At 40.1% G+C, this 25,609-nt stretch overlaps 1 protein-coding gene across 4 annotated transcripts in view; it reads right to left on the reverse strand.

Annotated features, from left to right (window-relative positions):
• Positions 1–21,439, reverse strand: part of mlip (muscular LMNA-interacting protein) — a 39,766-nt gene extending 18,327 nt beyond the window's left edge. The window contains exons 1-9 of one of the 4 annotated variants that reach the window (XM_026189129.1): positions 21,252–21,439; positions 19,971–20,213; positions 14,518–14,643; positions 5,710–5,835; positions 3,619–5,163; positions 2,896–2,967; positions 2,372–2,452; positions 2,211–2,294; positions 2,051–2,086 (exon numbers count right to left, since the gene is read on the reverse strand). In XM_026189129.1, the coding sequence (XP_026044914.1) occupies positions 2,051–2,086; positions 2,211–2,294; positions 2,372–2,452; positions 2,896–2,967; positions 3,619–5,163; positions 5,710–5,835; positions 14,518–14,643; positions 19,971–20,012 (2,112 nt within the window). In that variant the 5' untranslated portion in view covers positions 20,013–20,213; positions 21,252–21,439. The remainder of the gene's footprint in view (positions 1–2,050; positions 2,087–2,210; positions 2,295–2,371; positions 2,453–2,895; positions 2,968–3,618; positions 5,164–5,709; positions 5,836–14,517; positions 14,644–19,970; positions 20,214–21,251) is intronic. The other 3 variants (XM_026189130.1, XM_026189132.1, XM_026189133.1) reach the window with 3 other exon arrangements.
• Positions 21,440–25,609: the final 4,170 nt, after the last annotated feature.

Raw genomic sequence — 25,609 nt, forward strand, 5'->3', positions numbered from 1 at the left:
CAAGCATCTAGCTTAAGAGCACACATCCCATGGATGACATTTTCTCTCTCTCACACACTTGTTTTCTCTGCAAACTATAGGAAGCATTCTCCTTTGATAAATAATGGACAGATGTCCTTTCATTTCTTGTGCTCATATAGTTAAAATTCACTTTTATCCAACTTCCTGCTTGTGCTTCAGTAAAACAGTATACAGAGGACTCATTTCTTCAGTTCCAAAGCTACTACAGTTCTTTATTTATCTTTTCTATTTCGTTTTTACTTCAATGGTTCACACTTTTAGTTATATATAGACACACATATACATTTTCTTTCTCTCTTTTATTTGTTTTTGGGTGTGTTTTTGTGTGAAAGCTGCTTGCCTGCTCCTTTTAAAAATGATGAAACTGCAATTAGGATGCAAAATGATGACACTGATTCGCATTGTTATTCTGGGTGCAAAGAGCATGTGTTTACTCGTTTGCTTTTTATTGACCTAAACAAATTCTGCACTAAAGAACTGAGATGACAACGCTTTAGTCAGCTTTGCATCACTGTGTGTGCAAAATTTGCAGTGTGAACTTTTAACAGTTTTTACAAAAAGACAAAAAGAAAGACAAAAAAAAGATAAAAAGAGGAAAAAATTAAGTTTTGTTAATCATCACAAACTGGACAAGATGATGTCGTTTCAGAGTGGTAGCTGACAAAGACACAGTCAGCTACCACTAGTCCCAGAGACCTAGAGAACAGCCAGTGACCTTCATGGAAACTACCAGTCGCTAGGGGAAACTGTCTATCTGGCTGTTGAGTGGGGAACTCATTCGCAGAGCAGGGGGGGGGGCAAACCAAGAATCTGCTCATGATTGATTTGGTCACCAGCAGACAGTCATCTGTAGTTTGTATTCAAGATGCCATTTGTCTGTAAACACTCGCTAACTAACCACCAAGCAAAAGAATGTGAAACTACAGACGGAGGATGTTCACCTTCAAAGTAAAAGCTGTAACCCACGTGTTTCAAAAGGGGCAGCTTTTGTGATGATTGCAAATGGGTTCTGTTTCCAATTTGCTCAGTGAGCAGGTTGGTGAGTATTTGCAGACAAGTTGACATCTTCCATATAAACTGATTGCTGCAATCTTCCAGTGAAGAAAACAATCAGATCAGCCAGTGCAGGGTAAGCTAAGACTTTCCATAGACAGACAGTCACAAAGCAGTGAGCAACAGGAAAAGAGTCAAATAAATAAGAACATTTTAGCAGCCAATATAAAGACATAAAATGCAATCAATAGAATTCCCAACAGAAGGCGTGTTTAGTCTAAAATGTTTTTAACTGCTTCTTTTAAAAGATTCCACAGAGTCGATTTAGTGCAGTTGTAGTGACTGAAAGCTCTTTAGTTGTGTACGAGGAAAAACTAAGCGATTCTGAGCCTGTGAATGACGACTGCGAGCAGCAGTGTCCTTGGAGATAAATAAACTTCTTTGTGACTGATTTCACCTGGGATTGGGCCAAAGATTGATCTGACACCATTCTCAGATGTGTCCCAGTTGAATATGAAGCTGGAGTCAGCAGCCAGTCACCTTAGGTTAGTATAAAGACATGCTCCATCTAAGCATAAAGTGTGTATGGAAAAAAAAATGACACGGCCTCTGAGAGTGAAACATTTGAATTAAAGCTGCATTCTGTATAATAGGATCCGGGAGTGACTCATGTGGCAACAAACTCAAGTTCAATTTAATAGAAGTTTGTGGAAAAATGACCATACTTTTGGATTTACTGCCAGGTTAAGCTTTTTATGTCTTTGATACAGCACGATGCTAATCTCAGAAAAATACAGTTTTAATCATTTTGATAAGAAATCAGAAAATAAGACAGGTTATGATCATATACAGGTGCGTACTTCACTGTGGGCTCAGATCCCACGTTTCCTCCCTGTTTCACATTATTTGCAAATTAAAATACTTGTTAGCTAAGTAACGTGTTTAATCCTCCAACTTCTTAGTTTTAAAGTGATAATATCTTGGTGTAAAAATTTCAAAGGAAAATAGCTCACATGCTGTTAAAGAGATCTTTTACCTGCAGACCATTGTTGGTTGTTGATGACCTGGTGGACTACAGTGGCAGGGTTGTGTTGGAGTTAAAGGATTAAAAAAAAGAAACCTGTTAAGTGACTTTCAGCACCACATTTATACTTGTTTAATTTCATATTAATAGTGAAATAAAACACCAAACTCACTGCAGCAATGGAATTTGCCAATATCTCATCAATGACGGCATAAAGTTCCTCAGACTGCTGCCGGAGCTGAGCAGGCGAGCACATCTGTGGAGAGCACAGACTTATTGATGCCGTTTCGCAACGTGTGCGGTAAATAACGGCGGCGATGTGTGCTGTGGTACCTCAGTGTGGGTGTCTGATGCGATGCCTGTGTTCAGCGTGTCACAGGAACTCATTTCTCTCTCGACCTGCTCATCTATGGCCTGTGAATGCAAAGAGAGAGAAGAAATTGAGCTCCCCTCCACCACTAATGGTTTCACTGGAGCAATAGCACGCAATTCATTACATCTCCTCCAGACAATTCCTGTTGATCCACTCTATATTCTTCACAGGCATAACTCCTTCGTCTACATGTATCATACAGAGGTGTGAATGTGTTTTCATGTCTCCCTGAGCTTGATATGACTTTTAATAAAGCTTTAAGAAGTACTGTCCTTGCAGCTGCTGTTAAGTCCTTCTGAAATGAAGGAACAAAATGTCTTTTTTTTGCAGTTTCAAAATCTGATTAGTGCATCTCAAGATTTATCTTAAATTACTCACATCATGCTCACCATAGCAACACTGGCTGCATCATTAGCGCTTCGTACTGTATGGCTTGCCATTTAACAAGGCAAATTAATGGGATTAGAGCCAGAAATGAACTCACTTGCTGATCCAGTAGCAGGGTGTTTGTGGGAATAGCGGCGAGGGATTTGTAGCTTAGCGTAATTTTGTGTGTCTGGAGACAGAAGAGCAAACAATATGAATATAAATGTAATTACAATTTAAATTTTATTGAAGATAAACTTTGTAGACAGTCTGGTGGAAATTGTTTTATAGGCATGCTCTGTCTCCTGTTAGTGCTGGCTGCTTATCATGCAAAACAGTCAAACTCAGAGTTGTCCAGCAGTGTGAGCCGAAGTGTGTTAGCCTGTGGAAACTACATCACTTTGCTGCAGAGGAGGCCTGTTTGATGGATTACATTATGAACAAACTTAGTTTTCCTTCACCGACGGGCAAGAAAACTGGATGAGTGTGTTATCAACTTCTTTTGCCCCTGCTGGCTCGAAATAAATTGAATTCCTGGTGGTTAATACTCTGAATTTTGCACCCATTCGGTTAATGTCGGCTTTAAAAAAAACCTTTTTAGACATTGGAAAAGTGCACTTGAAACTGTTGCAAAGGAACAAATGAGCACTGACAAAGACAAATGGATAAAAGACACATCTAAAATCAGCTCCACATAGACGATGCCGCTTGATATCCACATGTCAAGTGCGAGAAGTCTGTTTTTAGCCACGCAGCATGTGAGAACAGTATGTCAGAGGGAACACAGTAAAAAATATCCTCACTTTAAACGAGTCATGCACACGGCACAGATAGAGGCTACCTTTCTTTTTTTACCCTCCCTGTCACTGTAGTCTGATATTCCACTCCCCAGCCTTGGTGAGGGTGTGGAGCGCAGGGAGAAAGGGGAAGGGGTGAGATCTCTGATTGGTGGAGCAGGAGAGGGCGTTGGCGTGGGAGAGCTGGTGGGTGAAGGCCATCCAGAAAAAACAATGGGCGTGTAGCAGGAAGGCGACAGACAGGGAGCTTTGCGAATGCCCTGCGAATGTGTGGCACCTGTGGGGTCGAAGTGGCTCCTCTCTAATTCGTACCTTCCTGTGGGATTTCGTGGAGGAGGGAGAGGTGATGCTGTGTCAGCACGAGCGGGGAAAATCGTTGCACATGAGTGAGAAGGCTCAGGATGAGGGGGGAAGACAGGCGAAGATCTCAGTTGCTGAGAAAGCCAACGAAGCTTTGAGAGAGATGAATTTGGCTTGCGACTCCATTTCTGGGGCGTGGAAGTCTGTGGCTCGTTAATGAGTTTGGGGGACGGGGAGATGAGTTTTTTAAGGTTATTATCCGCACTGCCCTTGAGGAACGTGTGATTACTGCCGGGCTTCAGCTCAGGGAGTTTGGATATGGAGATGTGTGTGAGGGGCAAGGTTTTGGAAGTTGTACAGACTGTTTCTTCATGCTTTGGTGGAGAAGCAGAGAGGAAGTTTGAGCAAAATACAGGAGCTCGGGGTAGCGTGAAATTCACTGGCTCTGAGCGTCTTTGCACTTGAGATGGCGTGCACGTTCTGTTGAGCTCATTTGACTGACATGTTGGTTCCCTGCAATGGTGGTTCTGAACGTCTATAGATGCCAGTGAGGAGAACCGAGACGAAAACTCGAGGGGAATGGAGGCCACGCTGGAGGCTGCTGAGCACGCGTTACAGAAGGACAGTGTTACGGGGTTAACAGGCCAGCAGGGGGTGTAAGGTCTTTGCAGCGCTGAGGACAGAACAGGAAGACGACCTTTTCTCAGGATGGCAGTGAGGAGAGAGAGTCGAGTGAGAGGAGGCCGATGCCGGGGAGGAGGGTTCTGGGAGAAGACAGAGGAGGAGAGGCTCTCACAGGATGAGAAGCAGGTCTGAGGGATGTGGATCAGACTAGAGCCTGGAGCAAGAAAGTGCCTCTTGACCTGGATCACAGAAGGGGTGAAGACACCAGAGGGGACGGATGAGCAGGGAGAAATGGTACGGCTTAACGAGGCAGGAGAAGTGACCGAGGAAAGCTGCACGGCGGACCAGCTCTTCTCTCTGTCCGAGGCATCTGAGAGGATGGACTCCCTGGAAGAAGCCAGTGTGGGAAGCAGGTCTCCAGAGTCTGCGGGGCTTAATATGTCCTCTGACCCTGGCGTTCTATTTGCACAGCAACCCAAGCTAACCTCAACATGTCTGGAGGTGTGGTGACACTGCTGCTGGGAAATGTCCCTGTGTTTATCAGCGCCTGTTTCCATGGAGGCCGTCTCTGCGGCTGCGTGGTTGGGTGTATTTTGAGACTGGGCACTGATTGAAAGAGAGGATTTGGTTTGAGAGAGGCTGGCACGAGCTGGAGAAGTCTTCAACTGAAAAACAAAAAGAAAGAAAAAAGATAGTTTGGGGTTTGGTTTTATTTTCGTTTTCTTTCCTGCGTCTTATGTGAAAATTCACACCTCAGGAAGCAATTACTGAAAATGGACTTTTCCTCCACTTTCTTAAAAGCCCAGATATACCAAAAATGCTACCCCTGCAAAATAGCGTTTGTAACAAGCTTGTGGCTGGTTTATGAAATTACTTTGATAAAAACACCATCTGACCCCCTGCAAAAGCACGACTGAAATGTACTCATTATAGACACTAGAACTCTTGTATTTTTAGAGTCCAATTAAAATGTCACATTTGAAAAGCAGCACACGCACACCTTGGACAGTCGTTTCATTTTTAAATTAATTTCCTGACAGTGCCTTTTTAGTGAATGTCAGCTTACCAAATTCAACTTTACATTGTTAATTAAGACCCTTCAAAGATACACACTGTGTGTATACATGTACACACACAAACACATATCTACATCACATTAAGTCAAATCCTTTTAGTTCTACATTGCTCGTGACATTGAGAGTTGTACTTACTTGCGGTAGGGTTACATTTCCTGCTCCTCCCTCCACAGAGTCGTTAATTAAGACCCACTCTGCTCTGATAATCTCCCCGTCTGATACACTTTTCCTGCTCGTCTTCTCGTGGGACACGGCTCCGTTCTGACAGGGGAAAATGAAGCAAATGTTAAACAGAAACTTAGCGAGTGAAACCCGAGGTGATCATCAGTGACCCTTTCTGAGCTCGGGGTGTGTTTGGTTTCTACACGCCACATCCCCCCACACATATAACTCACATGGGCACGCACATGTCCTGCAGACACCGGCGTAGTACACGCGTCATGTGAGCTTCTGACGCAGGGTCTGTGTACATGCCAAAGTATTAATAAAATGTAAAGTGACAGCAGAGAGTGTGAAACATTAAAGCCTTGTTGTTTTTGTGTATTACAGTAACACGGCGTGCTTGCCACTAGACGGAATTTAAATTTTGCGCTTGTGGTGTCCTTTTGACCTTAATCCTCTTACCGGGGGATAATTAGAAAGACGAGGTAGTAGCAAAAGAAACCTTTAAAAGGTTTAAAGGTTTAACCTTTTAAGGCTCTGGCAGGATCCTTCTCACCTGAGGATTTGCACCTTCTGAACCCATTTCTCCAGATCCCAACCCAATCAAAATATATAGCTATGTGTATTTTAGACAGAATGAAGTCAAACAAAAAATTAAGCGCTTGCAACAATCAGGATAACAGAGCATCCTTAAGGTTTATATTCAGGACTGAATATCCAAATAATAACCTGTGAAAACATTGGGAAGGCTGACTTCCAGGAAGTATCGCAGGTCATGTACTAATTGGAAGGTTGGTGGTTCAGTCTCTGGCTGCCCTAGTCTCCAGTCTGCATGCTTAATTATGTTTGGGGAAGATACTAAACCCCAAGTCTCTGATGTATTCACCAGAGTGTGAATCTGTGTAAATGGTACATAGAAAGCACTCACATGTAGGAAAAAGTGCTTGTGTGAATGGGGCCTGCTGTATAAAGCACATAGAAGTTTTATATAAGAAACATCTCTGACTATATAGCTACAATTTCAGAAATATATTCCATATTAGAAGCGTAAAATCTTCTATGGTATTTAATTATGTTGAGTAAATGTCTGTTAGAGGAAACGTGAGCACCCAGAAGACCCACGAAGGTGCAGGAAGAGCTCTATGCTGACCAGCATGTTTGAACCAAGAAGCTTTTTGGTGTGAGGCGACAGCTAATCTTTTTGATATAGTCAGCACTGAACCTGTTTGTTTTACTTTCATTTCTGACTTTTCCTTTCTGGTGTTTGGTTAAAGTTGGGCAACAAAGCTGTGTGGTTAGACTTAGCAAAAAAAAAGAAAAGAAATAGAATTTGGTTTAAAATGCACCGTTTCACAGTGTTAGTCACATATTTCCAGGCAAACTGGTAAGTTGTAAAGCTAAGTTTCCTGAGTCACGACACCGGCAGTGCACATATTCCTGCAGCCTTGTGGCATACATTTTAGACACTGAAGAACTTCAAATGAACTCTATTAAGTTAAGTCCACATTATTTAGAACATTCATTTCACTTTGTGTTGCAGAGGCCAACACTGTTTAAACCTAGTGCCACAGATAACCAAAAATGAGGCCTTTTCATTGTTTTCCATATAATTAATATTAGTGAGTGAACTATAAATGCATTTCAGGAATCCAGTTTAAAACAGGATTATCTGTGAAAATACATGTTGAGCTAAAACGTGTAACTGCTCATTATATGAATCATTATAGATATGAGCACACTCTCCCTGGCATGGCAATTAGGGTGCTAAATATACATACAACATTATCTTATAATGACAACCTTCAGATTTCTGAACCAATTAAAAAATTCTCTGTATTTTTCTTTTGCCTGTAATGCAGAGGAGCAGTAATCAAAGCAATGAAAAGCTGCCAGAAGGACATTCATTTCTGGAAGTGTGTGCAGCATAAATGTCATCTAATGTCAGTAAGCTTATCAAACACCTTGTGTCAAATGTCATTATATTTAGAACCTATATGAAAGGGATTTTTCTTATCTAAACTAAGTGCCATTTAAAAAAAAGTAATGTTAATGTAAGTGATAAGATAAATTATTGCCTCTATGATTGTCAGGGTCCTGGGTCTGAGCAACCCAGGATCCCTGAGCAGTTATGAATTATATTATTATTATTATATGTATTTTGGTGTTGCTGCTGCTCTTCTCCATGCTTGTAGATGTGAGTGTGTGTGTGTGTGTGTGTGTGTCTGCGGGTATGCTTGGAGGATGGAGCTCAGCCACCTGCAGGCCTGAGGGGTGTGGCCCTGCGGAAGGACTGGCCACACCCGAAGTCACACACCTGCTTCTGATCAGGCCTCGTCGGGGGAGCTACTTAGGAGAGAGTTGGAGCTCCCACCGACGCGGGATCATTTGCTTGGGACTCCACGTTAGTTACCCAGTTTAGGTTTTGGTCGTGTAGTGTATGCCTGCCATTGTTCAGTGTCCTGACTACTGCCGCTATTGTTTCCCGCAGGAGGAGCGTGGAAGGCTTAAGGAGCAGCGAGCACCGGGAGTGCAGACACGGGAGCAGAGAGCACTTGGAGGACACGACACGGGAGTCTGGGGAAAAACACGGGGATTTATTGTTGTTTGATATCACCCTCTGTAAATAAACACTGTCTATACGTAGAGCACCGCGCCTGGGTCCTCCTTCCCCACTCCTTCCACGGTGTGCCATGCCGCACCGTGACAATGATACAAATATAGTATCTTAACTTCACATGTCTTACTCTGGTCTGCCTAGTTCTTAACTAATATAACAACATTTATTTATTATGGTGGCTTAGTTAAGCTTCCCCATCTTTTAGCAAGAAACTGAAGAGTATTTCAGAAAGAGATGTGCTCATTGCTCAGCATTGGTGCATTCATTGTAGAGTTGAAGAAAATCTGTGATGCACCACAGATTAAGTGGGAATAAAAATGAAGAAAAAAGTCAAAATGAGTTAGTAATTATGGGAAGAATCTGAGTATTGTGTTGTACAGCCTCATTTCTAATTAATGTTGGCCAATCAGAAGGCAAGCTTTCAATGAGAACTTATCACCATCGATCGCAAAGACATGTGTCTTCCCTCTAAATCTGACTGTGCTAAATCACACTGAAGGATGAATGAGCTCTTGAATGTCTCACTAGGAATTCTTTACATTCTGTATATTGGGATGTCAATATAGGAGTCAGCTCAATTCAGGCAATAAGTGTAGACAGTGGAATCGTTCGATGAGCCAAAGTGAGCAACGTGTGGCTGGATGTGGGTTTTAGCATGAGCTATAGACAGCAGGTGGAGGTAGATGCTGGAGTCGTGTTTATATACAGCTGACATGAAAGCACAATATCAGGATGAGCACTTAGCTGTGATGAAGCGATGAAGCCACACCAATGAAATATTTGCACTGCACTGCCAGCCTGTTATTTTTATGCATATTATGAAAGGCATAGTTATCCCAGATAGCTGTGTGCAACTTGAGGCTACAACTGAGCAGAAACAAGGCACCCACTCTAATAAACCGGTGTCTTCACAGACAGAGGAAAAAGGAAAAAGTCTGCTCATTAATTAATCTCCCCCCATAGTTGAGTGATGGACCAAACAGAGTCCGATCTGCACTCTGGCCTGTCAGCGACTACAGCTTCACTTCTAATAACCATATAACATCTCATTAAGAAAGACATATCAAGGATGGCGATAACTGAGCACAGTCGTTTGTTAGTCTGCCTCTCTCGCAGATGGACCTTTAGATCCTGTGACACTGAATTCATTAAAGGGAGAGAAAAAAGGATTTGGGGGATTGTGTGGAAAGGCTGTGCCAAAGGATGGAAGCAAGTCAAAGATATCTGTCCAGATTTGTGGGAAATTTTTTGCTCCCCAGCAAAGAACTAGATCAGAAGGCAGATAATACCAGTCAAATGTCTGTGTGTTTGGGCTGCCAGCCCTCAATTAATGGCCACAAGGAGCCCAGAATTGGATCAGTCCCGTAGAAATAATTAAAATGAAATGATTTGAAAGAGTGTTATGGAGTTGTTTTCTTGCACTTCAAATGGTGGGATCAACTGTTCGTGTTAGATTTCAGTTTTAACAAAAACCCAAATGAATAGAAGATTAATAAAGATGTGACTGGCTCATTCAGTCTGGTCTCGGATCGCTGCGTGAAACTGATGGGCACCCTGTTAACCTGAGTGTAAAATATCAGCGGCTGAGCAGGGAAGATTGCAATAGTGGAACCAAAGAGGCTTTTTTTCTGCGCTTAATGGAAAGTGGTGTGAAAATGAGTTCATAACTCGGCTTCACAAAGTGGATAATTTGAGAGCAGAAAGCAGCCTTTTTCACTGTTATCGAATGCCTTTCTTTTATCCAGGATGACAAGGACTTGAACAAATAGGGGAGAGAAAAATTAAAGGAGGAAACAAAGAGAGCTTTATTTCAGGGGCGACTTGTGTGTGTTGAAGATTTAAAAGCATGTCACTCAGTGAGGCACCAGCGTACCACCATGTAACAAAATTCTATGCATTATTTTTCATTATTTATAATTTTACATTTATTTATAAATTTCTTTCCTTTTTGAGGTGGCTGTGACTCACACGTACCCTTTAATGTTGGGTGTAAGGTGTTACTGTAATCAGTCACACAGTAATGAAACTTATTACACTAAAGTCAGTTATTACGTGACAGCACAATTATGTCATTACTTGCATTACAAAGGTTCTTCAGTTGTCTGCACATTAAGAATAGAAAGAAAAGAAAATATATCAAACAACCTTTTGCCTCCTTTTACGGTCAGCTGATTTTGGTTCCTGTGCAGGAGGAGGGCAATGGTGGAGTGATCGACAGCTTTTCAGCAGTGGAGATAAGGACATTAGTGCAATGGTGAAATGAAAACTGTGTCCAGGACAGAAACAAATCCAGTATACTCCCGACACAACATCAACTAGACAGCATGCCAACACAAAGCTAGCCAAGAACTGAGAATGATGTTAAGGCTGAGTGTTTGCTGACCCGGCAGCCTGACCCTGAACTTCAGGTAACAAAGGCAGTGATGAGCAGCCAAGCTTGCAGCATTAAGGTGAGTTACTTTCTGCGGAAAGCAATTAATTAACATACTGCATTGCTTTTAGGAAAAGTCATTAGTATCATGTAATACATGATTTGTTTCTTGAGTAATAACACCAACATCTGTCGTCTGCCAACTGGAACGTCTGAGGATTGAGCCCTCAGCTCCTCCAGTCTGCACACGAGAGTAGGCTTGGGCATACATGCATTAAGTGTACATAAAAGTGCTTGTGTGTGTGTGTGTGTGTGCGTGCGTGCGCGTGCGTGCGTGCGTGCGTGCGTGTGTGTGTGTGTGTGTGTGTGTGTGTGTGCGTGTGTGAATGAGACTGGTAGTAAAGGGCCTTACTGAGAGGATTCTGGGTCCATCATCCAATTTTCAGTACAAGGCAGGAGCACTGACAATTTCATGGCTCGATCCAGGAGTTGAAGCGTATCACGGCCACTTTCTTATATATTTCAGGATGTCAGTGGGACAGTTTGAGCTCTTGCTGGCAGATTTGGGGCCACATCCAAGGAGCAAGAGAAATAATTTCAGAAAGCCGATCGACCCGGAGCAGCGTCTAGCTGTGTGTCTGAGGTAAAATAATATTATTTTACTACTTGTATATTCAATACTGGTGCACGCCTGAGCCTCTAGCTCAGTTGCAGCCAAATCCTTTGGTCTGATTGGTCAGATCTGTTTATTTGCAAGAGAAAAATTCAAAAGAGAAAAAAAGAAGAATGTGAGCTAAACGCTGCAAATTTGTCCAGTGAAATTACATGTATGAGCAACTTCATTAAAGAACAGGTGAGTCCGAAAAACCTTTTAAATAAAACATTTGACGATTTTTATTTTTCTGGTGTGTAAAGGTATTAAGAAAGCACTTTGAGTGTTTAACCGAGTACAACGGAGTTATATACCACTCCATTTCTCATTTATAGTTTTTTATCATTATATAAAAAGCTATCAGGCTTGATTGCAGTAATACTTAATTACTTCTTAATATAGATGATAAAACCTGATCATTTAAATCTATATGAGAAGAACCTCTGTAGCTAACTTCCACAGGTGTTTAATCATTTTCTAATTGAATAACAGAAAAAAAATGCAACCATATGAGAGGAAGATATGGATCACTGTAGAGGTCCAACTGAATAGAGAAGAAAACTCAGAAGATCAGCTGGATTCATAGCAGGGAAATTTGGATGCATGCAAACACTCACACACACACAGAGTTCTATGTTGTTCATTTACAAAAAGACTGAACACAGGCTTCTCTGCACTTCTCTGCACTGCAGCAGCGTAGCTACGCCTATATGTTGTCAGTTAATAACATGAAGGGCTGTCACTCCTGTAGGTAATAGCTGTGGAGGAAGATGAGAAACTAATGGTGTCACCCCCCTAGTGAGAAGAACTTTGAAGTCTATATAGAGGCAGACAGCAAGCTGACTCCAGGCACGCAGAGCTGTGATGCTGCTGTGATTTAGATGCTGCATCAACATCCAACAGCACGTTAACCCCTTCAGCAATCGTGACAACTGATGGTCAGCATCAATCCCCTCCCCGAGATCAGCTGGTGTTTCTAATGTCTGTGTGTGTGTGTGTGTGTGTGTGTGTGTGTGTGTGTGTGTGTGTGTGTGTGTGTGTGTGTGTGTGTGTGTGTGTGTGTGCACTAAAGTAGTTTCCAGCAGAAAAAATGTTACGTATATGGTGTGAGATTATTTACATTTGATTCATTTTTGCTCCTTATTTTATACAAAATGTAACTTTCACGCAATGAGCCGAGGAGCGTCATTAGCAGCAGAACCATTTCTTCTGCCCTTTACAGTCAGAGAACATCTAATTTAATGCCCGAGGTCACTCTGACATATGTTTGATGTGGATATATGAATCTTCAAACATGATATAGGCTGTGTGAGTCTGGCTGCTGGAATACTTAGAATAATTTGACTCCATCAATTTGTTTAAAGATGTAGAAATGTAACAGGAAATTTCTACCTGGGTAAAATATTTTCATTGTGAACCTGAGAACTAATTATAGCCTTTTCCTCTGGGAAGGTGATTCATGCGGATATCTGTTGCAATGTCTGAGAAGGAAGTACCAAGAGTCTCAGAAACTAAGGTGTGTCTTTTGATCCTCGGGTGACTGGCATTATTAGTCGTTTACAATTAGAGTCATTTGGAAAGTTTACGTTTCATTTTCCACTGAAAAGAATTTAATATTCTGTCTGAAGTCTAAGCCATCATAGGTGATAAACCTAACCCTAGCTTAACCTAAGGCGAAACTGACTTGGGGTGTCCCCCATGCAGGAAGAGTTTAATGGAAAAAAGGGACATATTCATTCCAATTTCCTTTAATAAAAAATAGGGTTTGTGTGGTTTGTCTCCAATGACATATACAGTCACATGCAAATTTAGTTGAGTAATTCATTGACAAAATATATATTTGTAGTCATGTGAAAAACGAAGTATGCCCTTACTGTTTTCATAGGAATTAAAAAGGTTAAGTAAGATTAACTAAATGCACTTGATTAATCTTGATTATCAGCAGGTGTGACTCCCTCTATGAAAGCAGAATATTTGGCAGTTTGCTGGTGTGGAGCAGTCAGGTGTGTGTTAACACAATGATATAAACTTCCCAGCAAATTCATCGCAAGGTCAGATGAGTTGCACAATAATAAAAAGTAAATAAGAGCAGGCATCTCAGACTCTCAGCTCCCTGTTCAAGTTAATGACCATACTGTTTACCAAAAGAAAGCTTCTGCTTTCTGAAAAGAACCTGGCTGCAAGATTTAGCTTTGCCAAGCTGCAGCTGAACAACCACAAGATTTCTGGAAAAATGTCCTTTGGACAGAACAGACTGAACTGGACATTATTGCAGTCCACACATATTCACATTTTGTGAAAACCAAACATGTCAGCACAAACACCTCACCCCAACAATCGGGAGCAGTGGTGGAGGGGAGATGAAGTGAGGTTGCTTTGCAAGTCAACCGTGAATGCTTCTGTATACCAAAATATTCTAGAATCAGGTGTGAAGCCATCTGTCTGATAGTTAAAGCTTGGCGCAAACGGGTTCGTGTAACAGCACAATGATTCCAAGCACTGCAGCAAGCTGCAAATAAAGCAAACATTCAAAATGTTGCCCAGTCAAAGTCCAGACCTCAACCTGATTGAAATGCCGTGTTGGGATGTAAACAAATGTCCACAACCCACAATAAAATGAGGTAACATTAAAGAAGAGTGGGCCAAAATTCTTCCACAGTGATGCGAGAGAGAGTTATACAGAAAAAGATTACTTCAAGTTAGCAGTGCTAAATATGCTTCTACATGCTACTAAACCATAAGGTGTGATTAGTATTTCACAGAGCTGCATAGAGCTCTATGAAAACTTTTTTAAAGGACTTTTTTATGCTGTCATCCGATTTAAGTAAGGACAGAAATGTAAACTTCTCGTTTTAACACCGAGTCTGCAATTTCAAAAACATGATTACTTCAACTTTTGACATAAGCTGGAGGAAGTTTTTATATAACAAGTCAGATGAGTGGGCTCATATTCAGTGCTAGTGACTCACCACTCAAAGCATGAAGCATGAAAGCGTTGCTCTGCAGCAGCGCCACAACCAATACAAATCAGGCATAAAATTTGATCAATGTTTTACAATCAAATTGTTTCAAAGATGAATATTAGTTATTAGTTATATAAGTATTGCTTTGCCATCTTGTGGACAAGTGGTGCTGCTGTACCTTATCTGGTTTTTCTGTCAGAGCTCCAGATCTCCCCTTCTCAGTAAAAATGTTTTTAATTGGCAATTTCTGCACTGCTGGCACAAACGTGAAAGTAGAAAGCTTTGACGGCACTCCTACGGAAACCTGTAGAACAGAGAGGAGGGGAGCAAATCATTCATATAGTATGGGAGAGCATGCTGAGTCAAGCATAAAGAGGCTTATTCTCAATTAAAAGCTAGAAAGCAAAAACAAGTTTAAGGAAAGATGCCGAGCGCCCTACGAAACGTTGAGTCGCTCCCATTTCTGATCTCTTTCTGATCACAGGGTTGTGTAACTATGCCCGACCACTAATTATCCAGCATCACACTTTCACACAGATGAGGCAATTAAGCACTCTACAGCTCAGTGGCCTGACACACATACCCTCAACAAGGAGTGATGATTGCAATTAAATCAGCTCCTGTTCTCATCAGCATCAAATAAGCAAAAGATCCTCCTTTGTGTTAAACAAACACAACTGAGAGTAAAACTGTAGCGTTTCCACTGCAGGAGTTTTCGTCACAGGGCCGGCTTTTATTTCCATATTTTGGGTGAGAATATTCATGGGTTTAGCGCTGCACAGCGGGTCTTTTGAAATGCATGTGACAGATGTAATCACAGCTTTGCAGGGAGTGATACTAATGGACCACTAAGAAAAAGCTCAGGAAAACTTCAGGGACCAGAGGCAGACTGATAATCTGGGCATTTTGTCAATGTCCAGAACATTCTGTGGGTTGGACATAATTACTATTCTGAGGCAAGAACCTCAGATTGACTGCCTGGAAGGAAATTGCCTAAATACTAATCAGTGCTTCTGTGTGTCTGTGTAACAACAAAGCAGTCTGAAAAGTCTGAAAAGTGCCAAGAGCTGTAGATCTTCAAAAACTAGTAAAACCCTCATGGACTCTACAGCAGAAAGAAATGTTGGTCGCTGTTACTAATTTCCCTCTTCATGACATCTACACTGAAAATATTCAATAAGATGTACCATTTTAAAATGAATGAATTTCCTGTTTTAATATTTCAGAGATGCTGTTTTTTTCTCCATATTTTAACCACACGTTGAATTTCACCAAATATAATAGATTAAAAATGTTACCTTTTACGATTGTATTTATTCTTTTAAAGGTTTTTTTCTTTGCTTCTTTTTACAGTCTAGATAAGTCTTTATATAACTCTGTAGTTAGAATGGTAATAAGCCTTAAAATTCAATTGGCCACACTGACATGCGCGCACTGGGCTGTTTCACTCATATTTTATGTATTTTTTTTAAAGAAACTACATCGAAAGAAGCCGGTTAAATAATTTAGTAACTCATAAGGTCTGGCTCTGTGTTCACTCACCACAGCTCTGATGAGATACGGAGATAATAGAAAAAAGAAATGAATGCAAAACTAAGAAAGAAAGAAAGAAGCCAAACAGAATCAAGTGGCATTGTTTTTATTGTTCCTGCTATATAAGTGATCAGCTCATCACTGTTATCCTGATGATATTTACCATTTCACAACAGCAGCTGCATCTATCAAGAGAACTAAAACTTGAACAACAACAGAGCCATGACAACAACAAGAAACAAGAAGGTGCTTGTCAAAATGTCAGTGTCATCAGAGAGAAAAACACTGAAGGGGAATGCACTAAACGGGATTATCATCAAAACAAATACCACAGTGTATCAGCTAGAAATGCTGTTAAGTGCAAGTTCTTTGGTGGACCAGCTGGTCATGGAAATGTCACAGATTCTGCAAAAGTCCTCCTGGAATCCACGCTGGAGGACACAGACACTTCTTTTGAAGGTTAAGCTTAAAGTTTAGCAGGATATTAAAACAGTAATAAAGCTGTGGAGCTGTCCAACGTTCATTTTTACTGCTTTGTAAAGAGATACGAGAGTAAATAGACTTTTCTGTCAAGAGTTAAATGACATATCACTCTTGTGCTAAGCTTAGCATAAATGATATAGAGAGGCAAAATGATTAACATGGCACTACCAAAATATGTTTAAAAAAAGCCAGAGAAGCCCATTATTAAAATACTTTTGTTTTGTCTCTGTTAATTTGTCATTTAAAAAGATTTTGAGGTGTAGATGATTGTCTTGCAATGCTGTGCTGTGCTGCTTGTCTTTACATCAAAGACTCAACTATTCTGGAGCCTCTACAGCTCAGTACGTATCACATTAGCTAGCAGTGATAATCAGCTGACTCTCACTGAGGCCACTCGTGCAGTTGAGAGGTGTACAAATTCAAATTTGGCAGAAAAGGATGTTTATTTCCACTTACAAAGCTGAGATCAAACTGCACAAAGTCATTCTACACATTACCCTGGTGTGTTGAGGCACTCTAAGTGTTGTGCATATATATGAGGAAGTGCTAACTTCCAGTTCCCTCCAGAATGAGAGTTTAATGGCGTTTCTTATTCTGTGTTTGTGAAAGTGTTTTTGTCTGCAGCAATCAAAGCTCATACACAGTCATCAAAAGTGTTTCTGCTGCTCAGTAATCGCGCTTCTCTGCTCAGTGTGGTGGGGTCAGCTGCAAACAGCAAGCTGAAGAGCGAGGCCGCTGAAGCGTCTTGCCTAATCAGTGGAGGTTATTGTAGCAGATATTTGAGGCAGTGCTAAAAATGGATCACAAAACCTTTGCTCTTCAGTGTTCGGAGAATGAGCCAAACTACTTTATAAAGGAGCTTGGATAGAATATTTACTCAGATAGTTACAAAACAAGATTTCTTATTCATGTTAAATGTAAAACTGCATTCCCTTATTCAGGATATCATTTCATTTATATTGTATGTCACGTAGATGTGTATTGCAAACAGTGGAATGTAAGTAGGTGTGATGTTTGAATTCCTTACAGGAAATAAAGACTTCAGCTACAGGTTTTTTCTTTCTTTCTTCAAAAATATCTTATTAGACTTTGACCCTGTGGAGGAGGTTAATAATAACTAATGATTACATGCAAAGTGCTGTATAAACAAATACTGTGGAGTGTGAAAAGAGGTGGGTGAAGGAGAAGTGTTTAGTGTGTCATAGGAAGCCTCCAGCACTTTAGGCCTGTTGCAGCATAACTAAGTGGTTCAGGGTTACCTGATCCAGCACTTTATCAAGTTTTATTTAAAAAAAGGAAATTTTTAAGCCTGATCTTAGAGGAGGATGTGCAAATCCATATTGGGAGCTGGTTACACTGAAGATGGTCCTGAAAGTTGAAGGCGCTGCCTCTCATTCTATTTTATTCTACCGTATGAACCACAAGTTAACCACCAGTTTGAGAGCAAAGCACTCAATTAGGTGATATGGTACTATGAGGTCTTTAAGACAACGTCCTGATTATACAAGACTTTATATATGAGAAGGAGGATTTCAAATTCTATTCTGAATTTAAAAGGGATCCAATGAAGAGAAGACAGTACGGGATATATATGCTTTGTCAATCTAGTCCCTGTCAGTTCTCTCACCATATTCTGGATCAACTAAGACAACCTGAAAATAAGGAATGAGAGTAGTCCAGCCTATAAGTAATAGTAACCAGTATCTAGTAATAGTAGTAGTACTAGTTTTTCAGCATCACTTTGAGACAGGATGTTTCTAATTTTAGAGATATTGCACAGTAAGAAAGCAGTTCTTCGTATTTGTAGTAAATATGCACATTGAATGACATATCCTGGTCAGAAGTGACTCGAAGATTCCTCACAGTGTTAATGGAGTATTAGGTTAGACACTATGTTTCTAAAAAAAAATTAGGGCTGAATTATAAAAGCAGGAAATGAGAGGCCTTCATGTCTTTAAGACAGTCCTGCAGTTTAAATAACTGGTGTATGTCAGCTGTCTTTATACATAAATCTGGGTATTATCTATCATCTACATAGCAATGAAAATGTATGCTATTCTTTTAATAATACTACCTAACATAAGCATGCATAATGTAAACAGAACTGGTCCCAGCACAGAATAGTTGACCTTAGTGTGTGAGGAAGACTCCCAGTTTACACGAACCAACTAGAGTCCATTAGAAACATATGATGTATACTAGGGATGGACTGATCCGATATTACGTATCGGTATCGGTTCAATACTGACCTAAATTACTGGATCGGATATCAGAAAGAAATAAAAAATGTAATCCGAACCATTAAATATCAAAAAAGTACCTCACAAAACTTGCAAGGTGTGTAAGTTCATCTCTGAATGTTTGTAAAGCATTCCAGCGTTAAGCTTAACAACCATGGTAAATGGTAAATGGCCTGCATTTGTATAGCGCTTTTCTAGTCCATAGGACCCCAAAGCGCTTTACACTACATTCAGTCATTCACCCATCCACACACACATTCACACACTGGTGATGGCAAGCTACATTGTAGCCACAGCTGCCCTGGGGCGCACTGACAGAGGCGAGGCTGCCGGACACAGGCGCCACCGGGCCCTCTGACCACCACCAGTAGGCAAACATGGGGTTAGTATCTTGCCCAAGGATATTTGGCATGCAACCAGGAGGCAGCCTGGGATCGAACCATATATGGTGCGAGTGCCTCTTCTCTCTCCCTCCCTCTCCTGCTGCTACTTCAATCACGAAACTGATTAATGATCAGCTGATCGGCTTTTCTGTCGTGAGTCCGTCTCTCTTGTTTGTTTATTGCCCACTTCGCACCAGAAAGAGAAAACCAGCAGCTGAACAACAGCAGCACGTTTAAGCTTGATAAGCTGTTGTTAAAATTTTAAAAACTCTTTGACCATTTATCAGCACTATATATTAGGTAAAAATTATATATGCATATATAGTAGTATAATTTTGCTGGAACAACACTTCCTGGTGCGATGCCCTCTGTTTTGGTGGGTGTTATGCATAAATAATTAATAAGGAAACTGAATAAATAACATTTTATTTGGGGGGGTGTCTTGGAGAAAATGCTTCTGATCATATTTAGGCTGCATGTTTAGTGAATACAGAAGCTGTGGAACTAGCAAATGATGAATTGTATGCAGTAAGAGCAGAGAGAGGGAAATATTTATTTAAACTGCAATAAAACAAGGTTCTCAATTTGCGTGTGTGTGTGTGTGTGTGTAAAAATAGTTATCAATAGTGGCATTTGATGATTTTTTTTTCATATTTACCAGAAACAATATTAAGGTTAAGTTTAACACTGTCAGTACCTAGTCCAATTTTAAGTGCAATTTACCATTAAAACAACAACAATAATTTTGTTTTGAGTTTTGTGACATCTTAGACTTCTGTGGCCGTGAGGAGGTTCAGTTATATCCAACGTGCCACTAATCAGCTTTTTATAAACAACCTGGATAAATTCTCAGGCTAAAATAATCCTGAGTCATCACATTAACTTGTTTATGTACTTGTGTTATTATGAAACCCCCTTGTTTGTGAGTCCTCTGTAGTCATAGCAGAGTAAGTTTACATGGTGAAAGGTTAAAACAGGCATTTCCTACTTGCCTGGCGAAGCCCTCGTGAATGTTTGAGTGTTGCTGAGGTCATGATGTCCTCATGGATCACATTTCCAGCCACCACTGGCTTAGTGTGCTGCGTGTGTCCTCACTGTGTGCGAGTGCCATCACTCAGTTATGTCTTGTGGTCTGTCAAACCCGTCCCAAAGACCTTATAAAAGCTGCATTAAATCATCTCCTGAAGGAGACCACCCTGTGTGGGAGCCTTCAGGGACTCCCATAAAGTGACCTCCTGCAAAATGAAAACTCTGTTTTGAGCAATCTCAGCATTATGAATGAATGCCAAGGATGTTATGCTTCTTCAACATTATCACAGTTTTAATATCCTCAATATTGTGCACTTTTTGCATTTTTTTCTTTAATATCTAAAAATTTAGAGTTAACTTCTCACATATTGTTATCAGTCCTTGTTATTCACAGTGCTCAGTTAATTTCCATAATTACAGCTGTAAAGCCCAGACTGCTGTGTTCCACAGATGCTAAAATCCATATCAAAGCAGTACATGCTGCGCCACAGCACATGCATAAGGAGTTGGGTGTGCCACTAAGCAAAGAGTTTAATTACAGCAAACACACAACCCCTCCAGCGTAGTCTGTGCAAATATAGCTCACAGCCAGCTGCTTCAGAGCTCACTAGGCTGTTGCTCAAGATTATAAACAAATATTATCATTACATATCTCATACAATAACAACAGCAATAATTTTCAGTTAACGCCTGAAAATTTTAGGGCAACATGTACATGGATAAAAAGGCATGTAGAGAAAAATGAAAGTTTAGTGATACTGTAGCTAATAAAAGTCATATATAAAGTTCCAGCTATATATTAGCATTACTATAAGTTCTATTCTTGTAAGTTATAGTTCTGTTGTAGTAAAAGTTAGCATTAAATCACTGAGAAATTACTCTGAGTGAAAATGTGGCAACCGTTAGTCACCGGACCACTGAAAATAAACTGCGTCTAAGTGTTTATGTGTGTAAGCCTGGAGGGTGGTGATGGCTGGTAGAGAGCACAGAGAGAGTGTTGTTTAGACAGAATAGTGTTAATGCATTCAAATTAAATTCCTGGTTTCCTTTTTCTAGCAGGAAAATAGCCTTGAGGGAAATATTCTTCTAAAAACGTCATTTTAAACTAGCTCCACTGGAAGTACAAAAGTCAAAAGAAGGCAAAGGCGGGTCAGTCGCATCACTTCAGCTTTATAGCAATTACCCAAGAAGAAGTTTAAATGTCTTCAAGAGAAAAAAGTATATATATTTCCAAACCATCTTACCTCTCCCGTACTCAGATTTAAACTGTCCATTTCGGTCTCAAATGTCTCCCCATCCAGAAGTTTCTCTTGAGTCCAGACTTAATAAATGACTTCACATGGAAATCAAAGTAGATATGGAAAGCAGGATGCCCACTTTTCAGCTCCTCTCATGAAGTTCAAAGTGTATTACTGTTGGTGTGTGTATCACCCTGCAGATTTCCTTTTATAGACACATAATAGCCACAAATAGCTTGCAGACAGCAATCTGCCTGCTGGGCAGTGGTAACAATGTTCACAACAGGAGCAGCACACACACGGGAGAAAAATAGCCACAACTGTTTCATTTTGCTTTTGACTTTCTTTTAAAATAAACTCTCTCTTTTTCCTCACATTTCTCACAACTCAGTTGAGTTGATCCGGTTGTCACCCACAAATCTTTACAGTTTCACTGTAATAATACTACTTTGTCCGTAACACGGTTTTAGAAAGCATTACTTTTCAAAAAATTCAGTAATCGCATTACTGTTACTAAAATTACTGCTTCACAGTCAGACACACAAAAGAAACTGTCCTGAGTGGGAGCTTTCTTTCAGTATTTTTCTTACTTTTATTGTTTTAGAGCTTCACACCCAACTGGTAGCTGAGGATGGCCCAAGTGTTTGCTTCTGATTGTTGTATGATTGCAAGGCATTTACCTTAGAATATAAAGTACCAAAATCAATAGAACTGAATTAAATAGGTTTTACATTATCTTTTGTTTTAGCTTGTGTCTATTGTAATTTGTATAAGTGTTTGTTTCCTAGTATTTCACTGTGCAACCCTCTGTCTCATTTCCATATTTATGCCTTGGCCCCTCTCCGATTCCTTGATAAGTGTTAGTATTCATGTCTGGCTTTTGAAAGGTTTGTTTCCTTTCCTGTGTTGGTGTTTCTTCTTATCGTCTGTTGTTAAATGTGCTCACCTGTAGTCCTCCCCCTCCTCTCTCCCATCACTCATCAGTTTCTTGAACCCTTAAAGTCCCTTATAGTCTTTCATCGTGTGTGATCCTCTGTGGATTTTCCTTGGCATGTTTCTGTGTTTCCCATGCATGCAAATTTCCCACAAATGGGACTAATAAAGATTATCTTATAAGGAGAAGTCAGTTTTGTGGGTGTGTGTGCGTGTGGAGTTGAAGTGGATGGTTGGAGGGCTGATGGGTGAAGCAGACATCATCTGTTACACATATAAAAAAGTATGTCTGTGAAGGTTCTCAGTCATCCAGGTCATCGTAGTCAAAGGAGCTTGCAATGAAAGGCGTCTGGACTTTTCACTTCTCATCCGAGAAGCTTCTTCAGTTCAGAACTGACGCTTTTCTTTGCAAGCTCCTTTGAATATACAAAAGTATATTGTCTGACAGAGGCCAGATTACAACAAAAAGAGATGAATGTGAAATGGATTATTCTGTGAAAAATATGTGTCTTAGAAAAAAAAAAGATTCAAAGGAAGGCGTTTCTGAACGTTTTGTTGTTGTTTGGCAAAGCTTTTGTATTAGCAGAGAACACTGAATAATAGCGCCTTTGTCCTATTTTCACGTGTAACCACCAAGAATGCAGCAGTTTGGTGCACCGAGGACAGCATTATAAAATTACTGTCATTTTTTGGAATGAACAACAATTATATACTTTTAAATAAAAATTCTATATAATATCAGATGATCATTTACAGTGTCCAGATAACCTAGAGTCCTGTAAGCCAGCAGACCAATGTGACATTTGCAATAATAAGATATCAAGCAGAAACAGAATTCATTACCCTGTTGCAACATCGACCTCCCGGCTCCCTTATCAGTGAGTGAAAACAGACCTCTGAAGTGGATGCTAATCCTTTACGTACACTACATTCTTCATTCCTGTCACAGCTGTTCTTGTCCATTTCCACCCTGCTGTCTCCCTCTTCCTGCCTGTCTACGGCAGAGAAAAACACATTAAGATAAAGCTTACTCCAACCCTGCTTCCTCTTCCTTTCTATTTTACTCAAACTGTTGTATACTCTCAGAAATATTGGAATTTTCTTTTATCGTGATAAGTATTCGACAAGTGCCCGAAATGCATTTTGAGTGGTAAATCTTGATAGCTTCAACTTTTAAATTACAGCCTCGAACGATAAATGTGATCGTGTTTCACCTGACATCTGGCATCCATCATAAGAGGGTGTGGGGGAGAGTCACATGTAGGCAGGAAGCATGACTCTTAGCTTTCATCTTTGAGGAGATTTTCTTACGAGTGTAGTGACACATCGATTTGGGTGGCATAAGTGAACATCAGCAGAGATGTGTGTCTAATCCACTTACAGCAAATCAGCATTTGAATTAGCAATTATCTTGACATAATGCTGTCATCATAGTCATTACTGCATTACATGATTACATTAACTCAGCTCTCAGATGTCAAACCTCGTGTACCCCTGAATGCTATCTCCTTATTTGGTGTCAACCATACACCTGCGCCTTTCAAGACTCTGATCTGCCTGCAAAATACTCAAAACTGCTTTTTTTCAGTAGTTCCTGCTACAGATGGAGTCTCCACAACTACATTTTCTCCCTCAAACAGACACGAACGCACGGCTGCAGTTTTGCTTCAGACACAGTTATTGTTCTTGACGACAGTGAACATCTTCAAGCTTGTGTTAGTGGTTGCAGTCGTTTGCACTATGTGGAGGAGATAAATAGTAAAGGAAATTTAAAAAATCATGGCTAATCCAAACAAACAGCACTGGATTCTTCTTCTCTTGAAGCCACTAAGGGACGCTGATTATGACGGCACAATAGTTGAAACACAAGCAAAAAGGTCTTCCCTGCAAAAAGCTTCCACGTGTGCTAATGATGGACCCAGCTGAGACATGCGTGTTCAGTTGTTCATTACTCTGTAACATTATGAATGCGTGCAGATGGAACTGGATAGCAGACAAGAAAACTGTGTTTTAGCGTTTTGACGTCTTTGAAGCTTTCACAAATTTGGGCTCTTTCTCAGTCGAGGTTGTGGAAAAAAATGCATGAATAAGATTTTCTTGCCTGTGGAGGCGTCTCCCTTCCCACTGGTTCATGTTACACATGAATGAATGAGCTCAAGAATAGTAAATGTTGTCTGGACTCAAGCGAAATGTCTTGTAAATTTTACAAATGGTGTTTAATATGGCGTTATTTTTCTGCCACTATTCTGAGCGCACGTAAAAAAAGAAATTGCAGGTGCAAGTGTTGCTTTTTGAGACGAAATTTATTTTACCTCATTTGAGTTGTGAACGAAATGCATTCTGGGATATTGCATTTCGTCATTTCGAGCTGATTGGAGACCAAAACAGTCAATCAAATTAGTTGCATCCAAGTCTGTACTTAGGGCCACTGGGGGGAAAAAGTGGGCAAGTCTTTTTTTTTCTTCTTCTTTTCCTGAATTCTGAGAAAAAAGTCAGAATTCTGAGATTAAAGTCAGAATTCTGACTTTTTTTCTCAGAATTCTGACTTTTTCATCAAAATTATTTTTTTTCAGAATTCTGAGAAAAAAGTCAGAATTCTGACTTTTTTCTTATAAGGACTATAAGGAATTCTGACTTTTTTCTCTGATTTTTTTTCCAGTGGCCCTAATCCTCTTCCGTAAGTCTGTGAATGATTGGTTTTGTGGCACAAATATAACGGTGTACAGAAAGAGTTGAACGCTCACGGGCAGAAGTATTGAGAGCGCAAGCAACACATTGCGAGCAAGCGCCAATGCAAAAACTGAGCGATAGGGGCTGCTATTGTGTGTGTGTATGGACAATAGCAAACACTGAAAAACATTTTTTGCCTGCAGCAATTAATTTCGTTCACTCAAATTTAGCTTTTCTTCGCTCAAAATAAATTTCTTCTCAAAATGCAACACTTGCACCTGCAAAAATTTTTTTACATGCGCTCAGAATAGTGGCAGAAAAATAACGCCATAGTTTGATTGTGTTTCTCAAAATGTATGGACATATTTTGGAAGTTTAATATTCAAAAATGTTTATGCATTTTTAAAACTAATGCATTTCAGATTATTTTGTTTTGCCTTATGGTCAAGTGATGAACATAGTTTGACAAAGTTAAACCTCAAGACTTGGGTTAAAATGGGCAATTAGTATGTCATTTTTATCCAGAAATGTTATTTTTGCTGTCAAAATGATAATTGTTGGCAAAATATATCGGAAAAAGCTTGCCAGCTAATTCAACTAATAAGAACTAATATAACTAATATGACTATATTAACTGCAAAGATGTGTCTTTAGACATAGCCTGCAAGGCAACAAGTCTGCAGTTGGGTAATATATTATGTGCCTGTTATGAAAGCAATAAGTATATAATATACCTATATATATATATACGGTATACATAA

The sequence above is a fragment of the Astatotilapia calliptera genome, chromosome 13 (genome assembly GCF_900246225.1).
Source record: "Astatotilapia calliptera chromosome 13, fAstCal1.2, whole genome shotgun sequence".
NCBI classification, from domain to species: Eukaryota; Metazoa; Chordata; class Actinopteri; order Cichliformes; family Cichlidae; genus Astatotilapia; species Astatotilapia calliptera.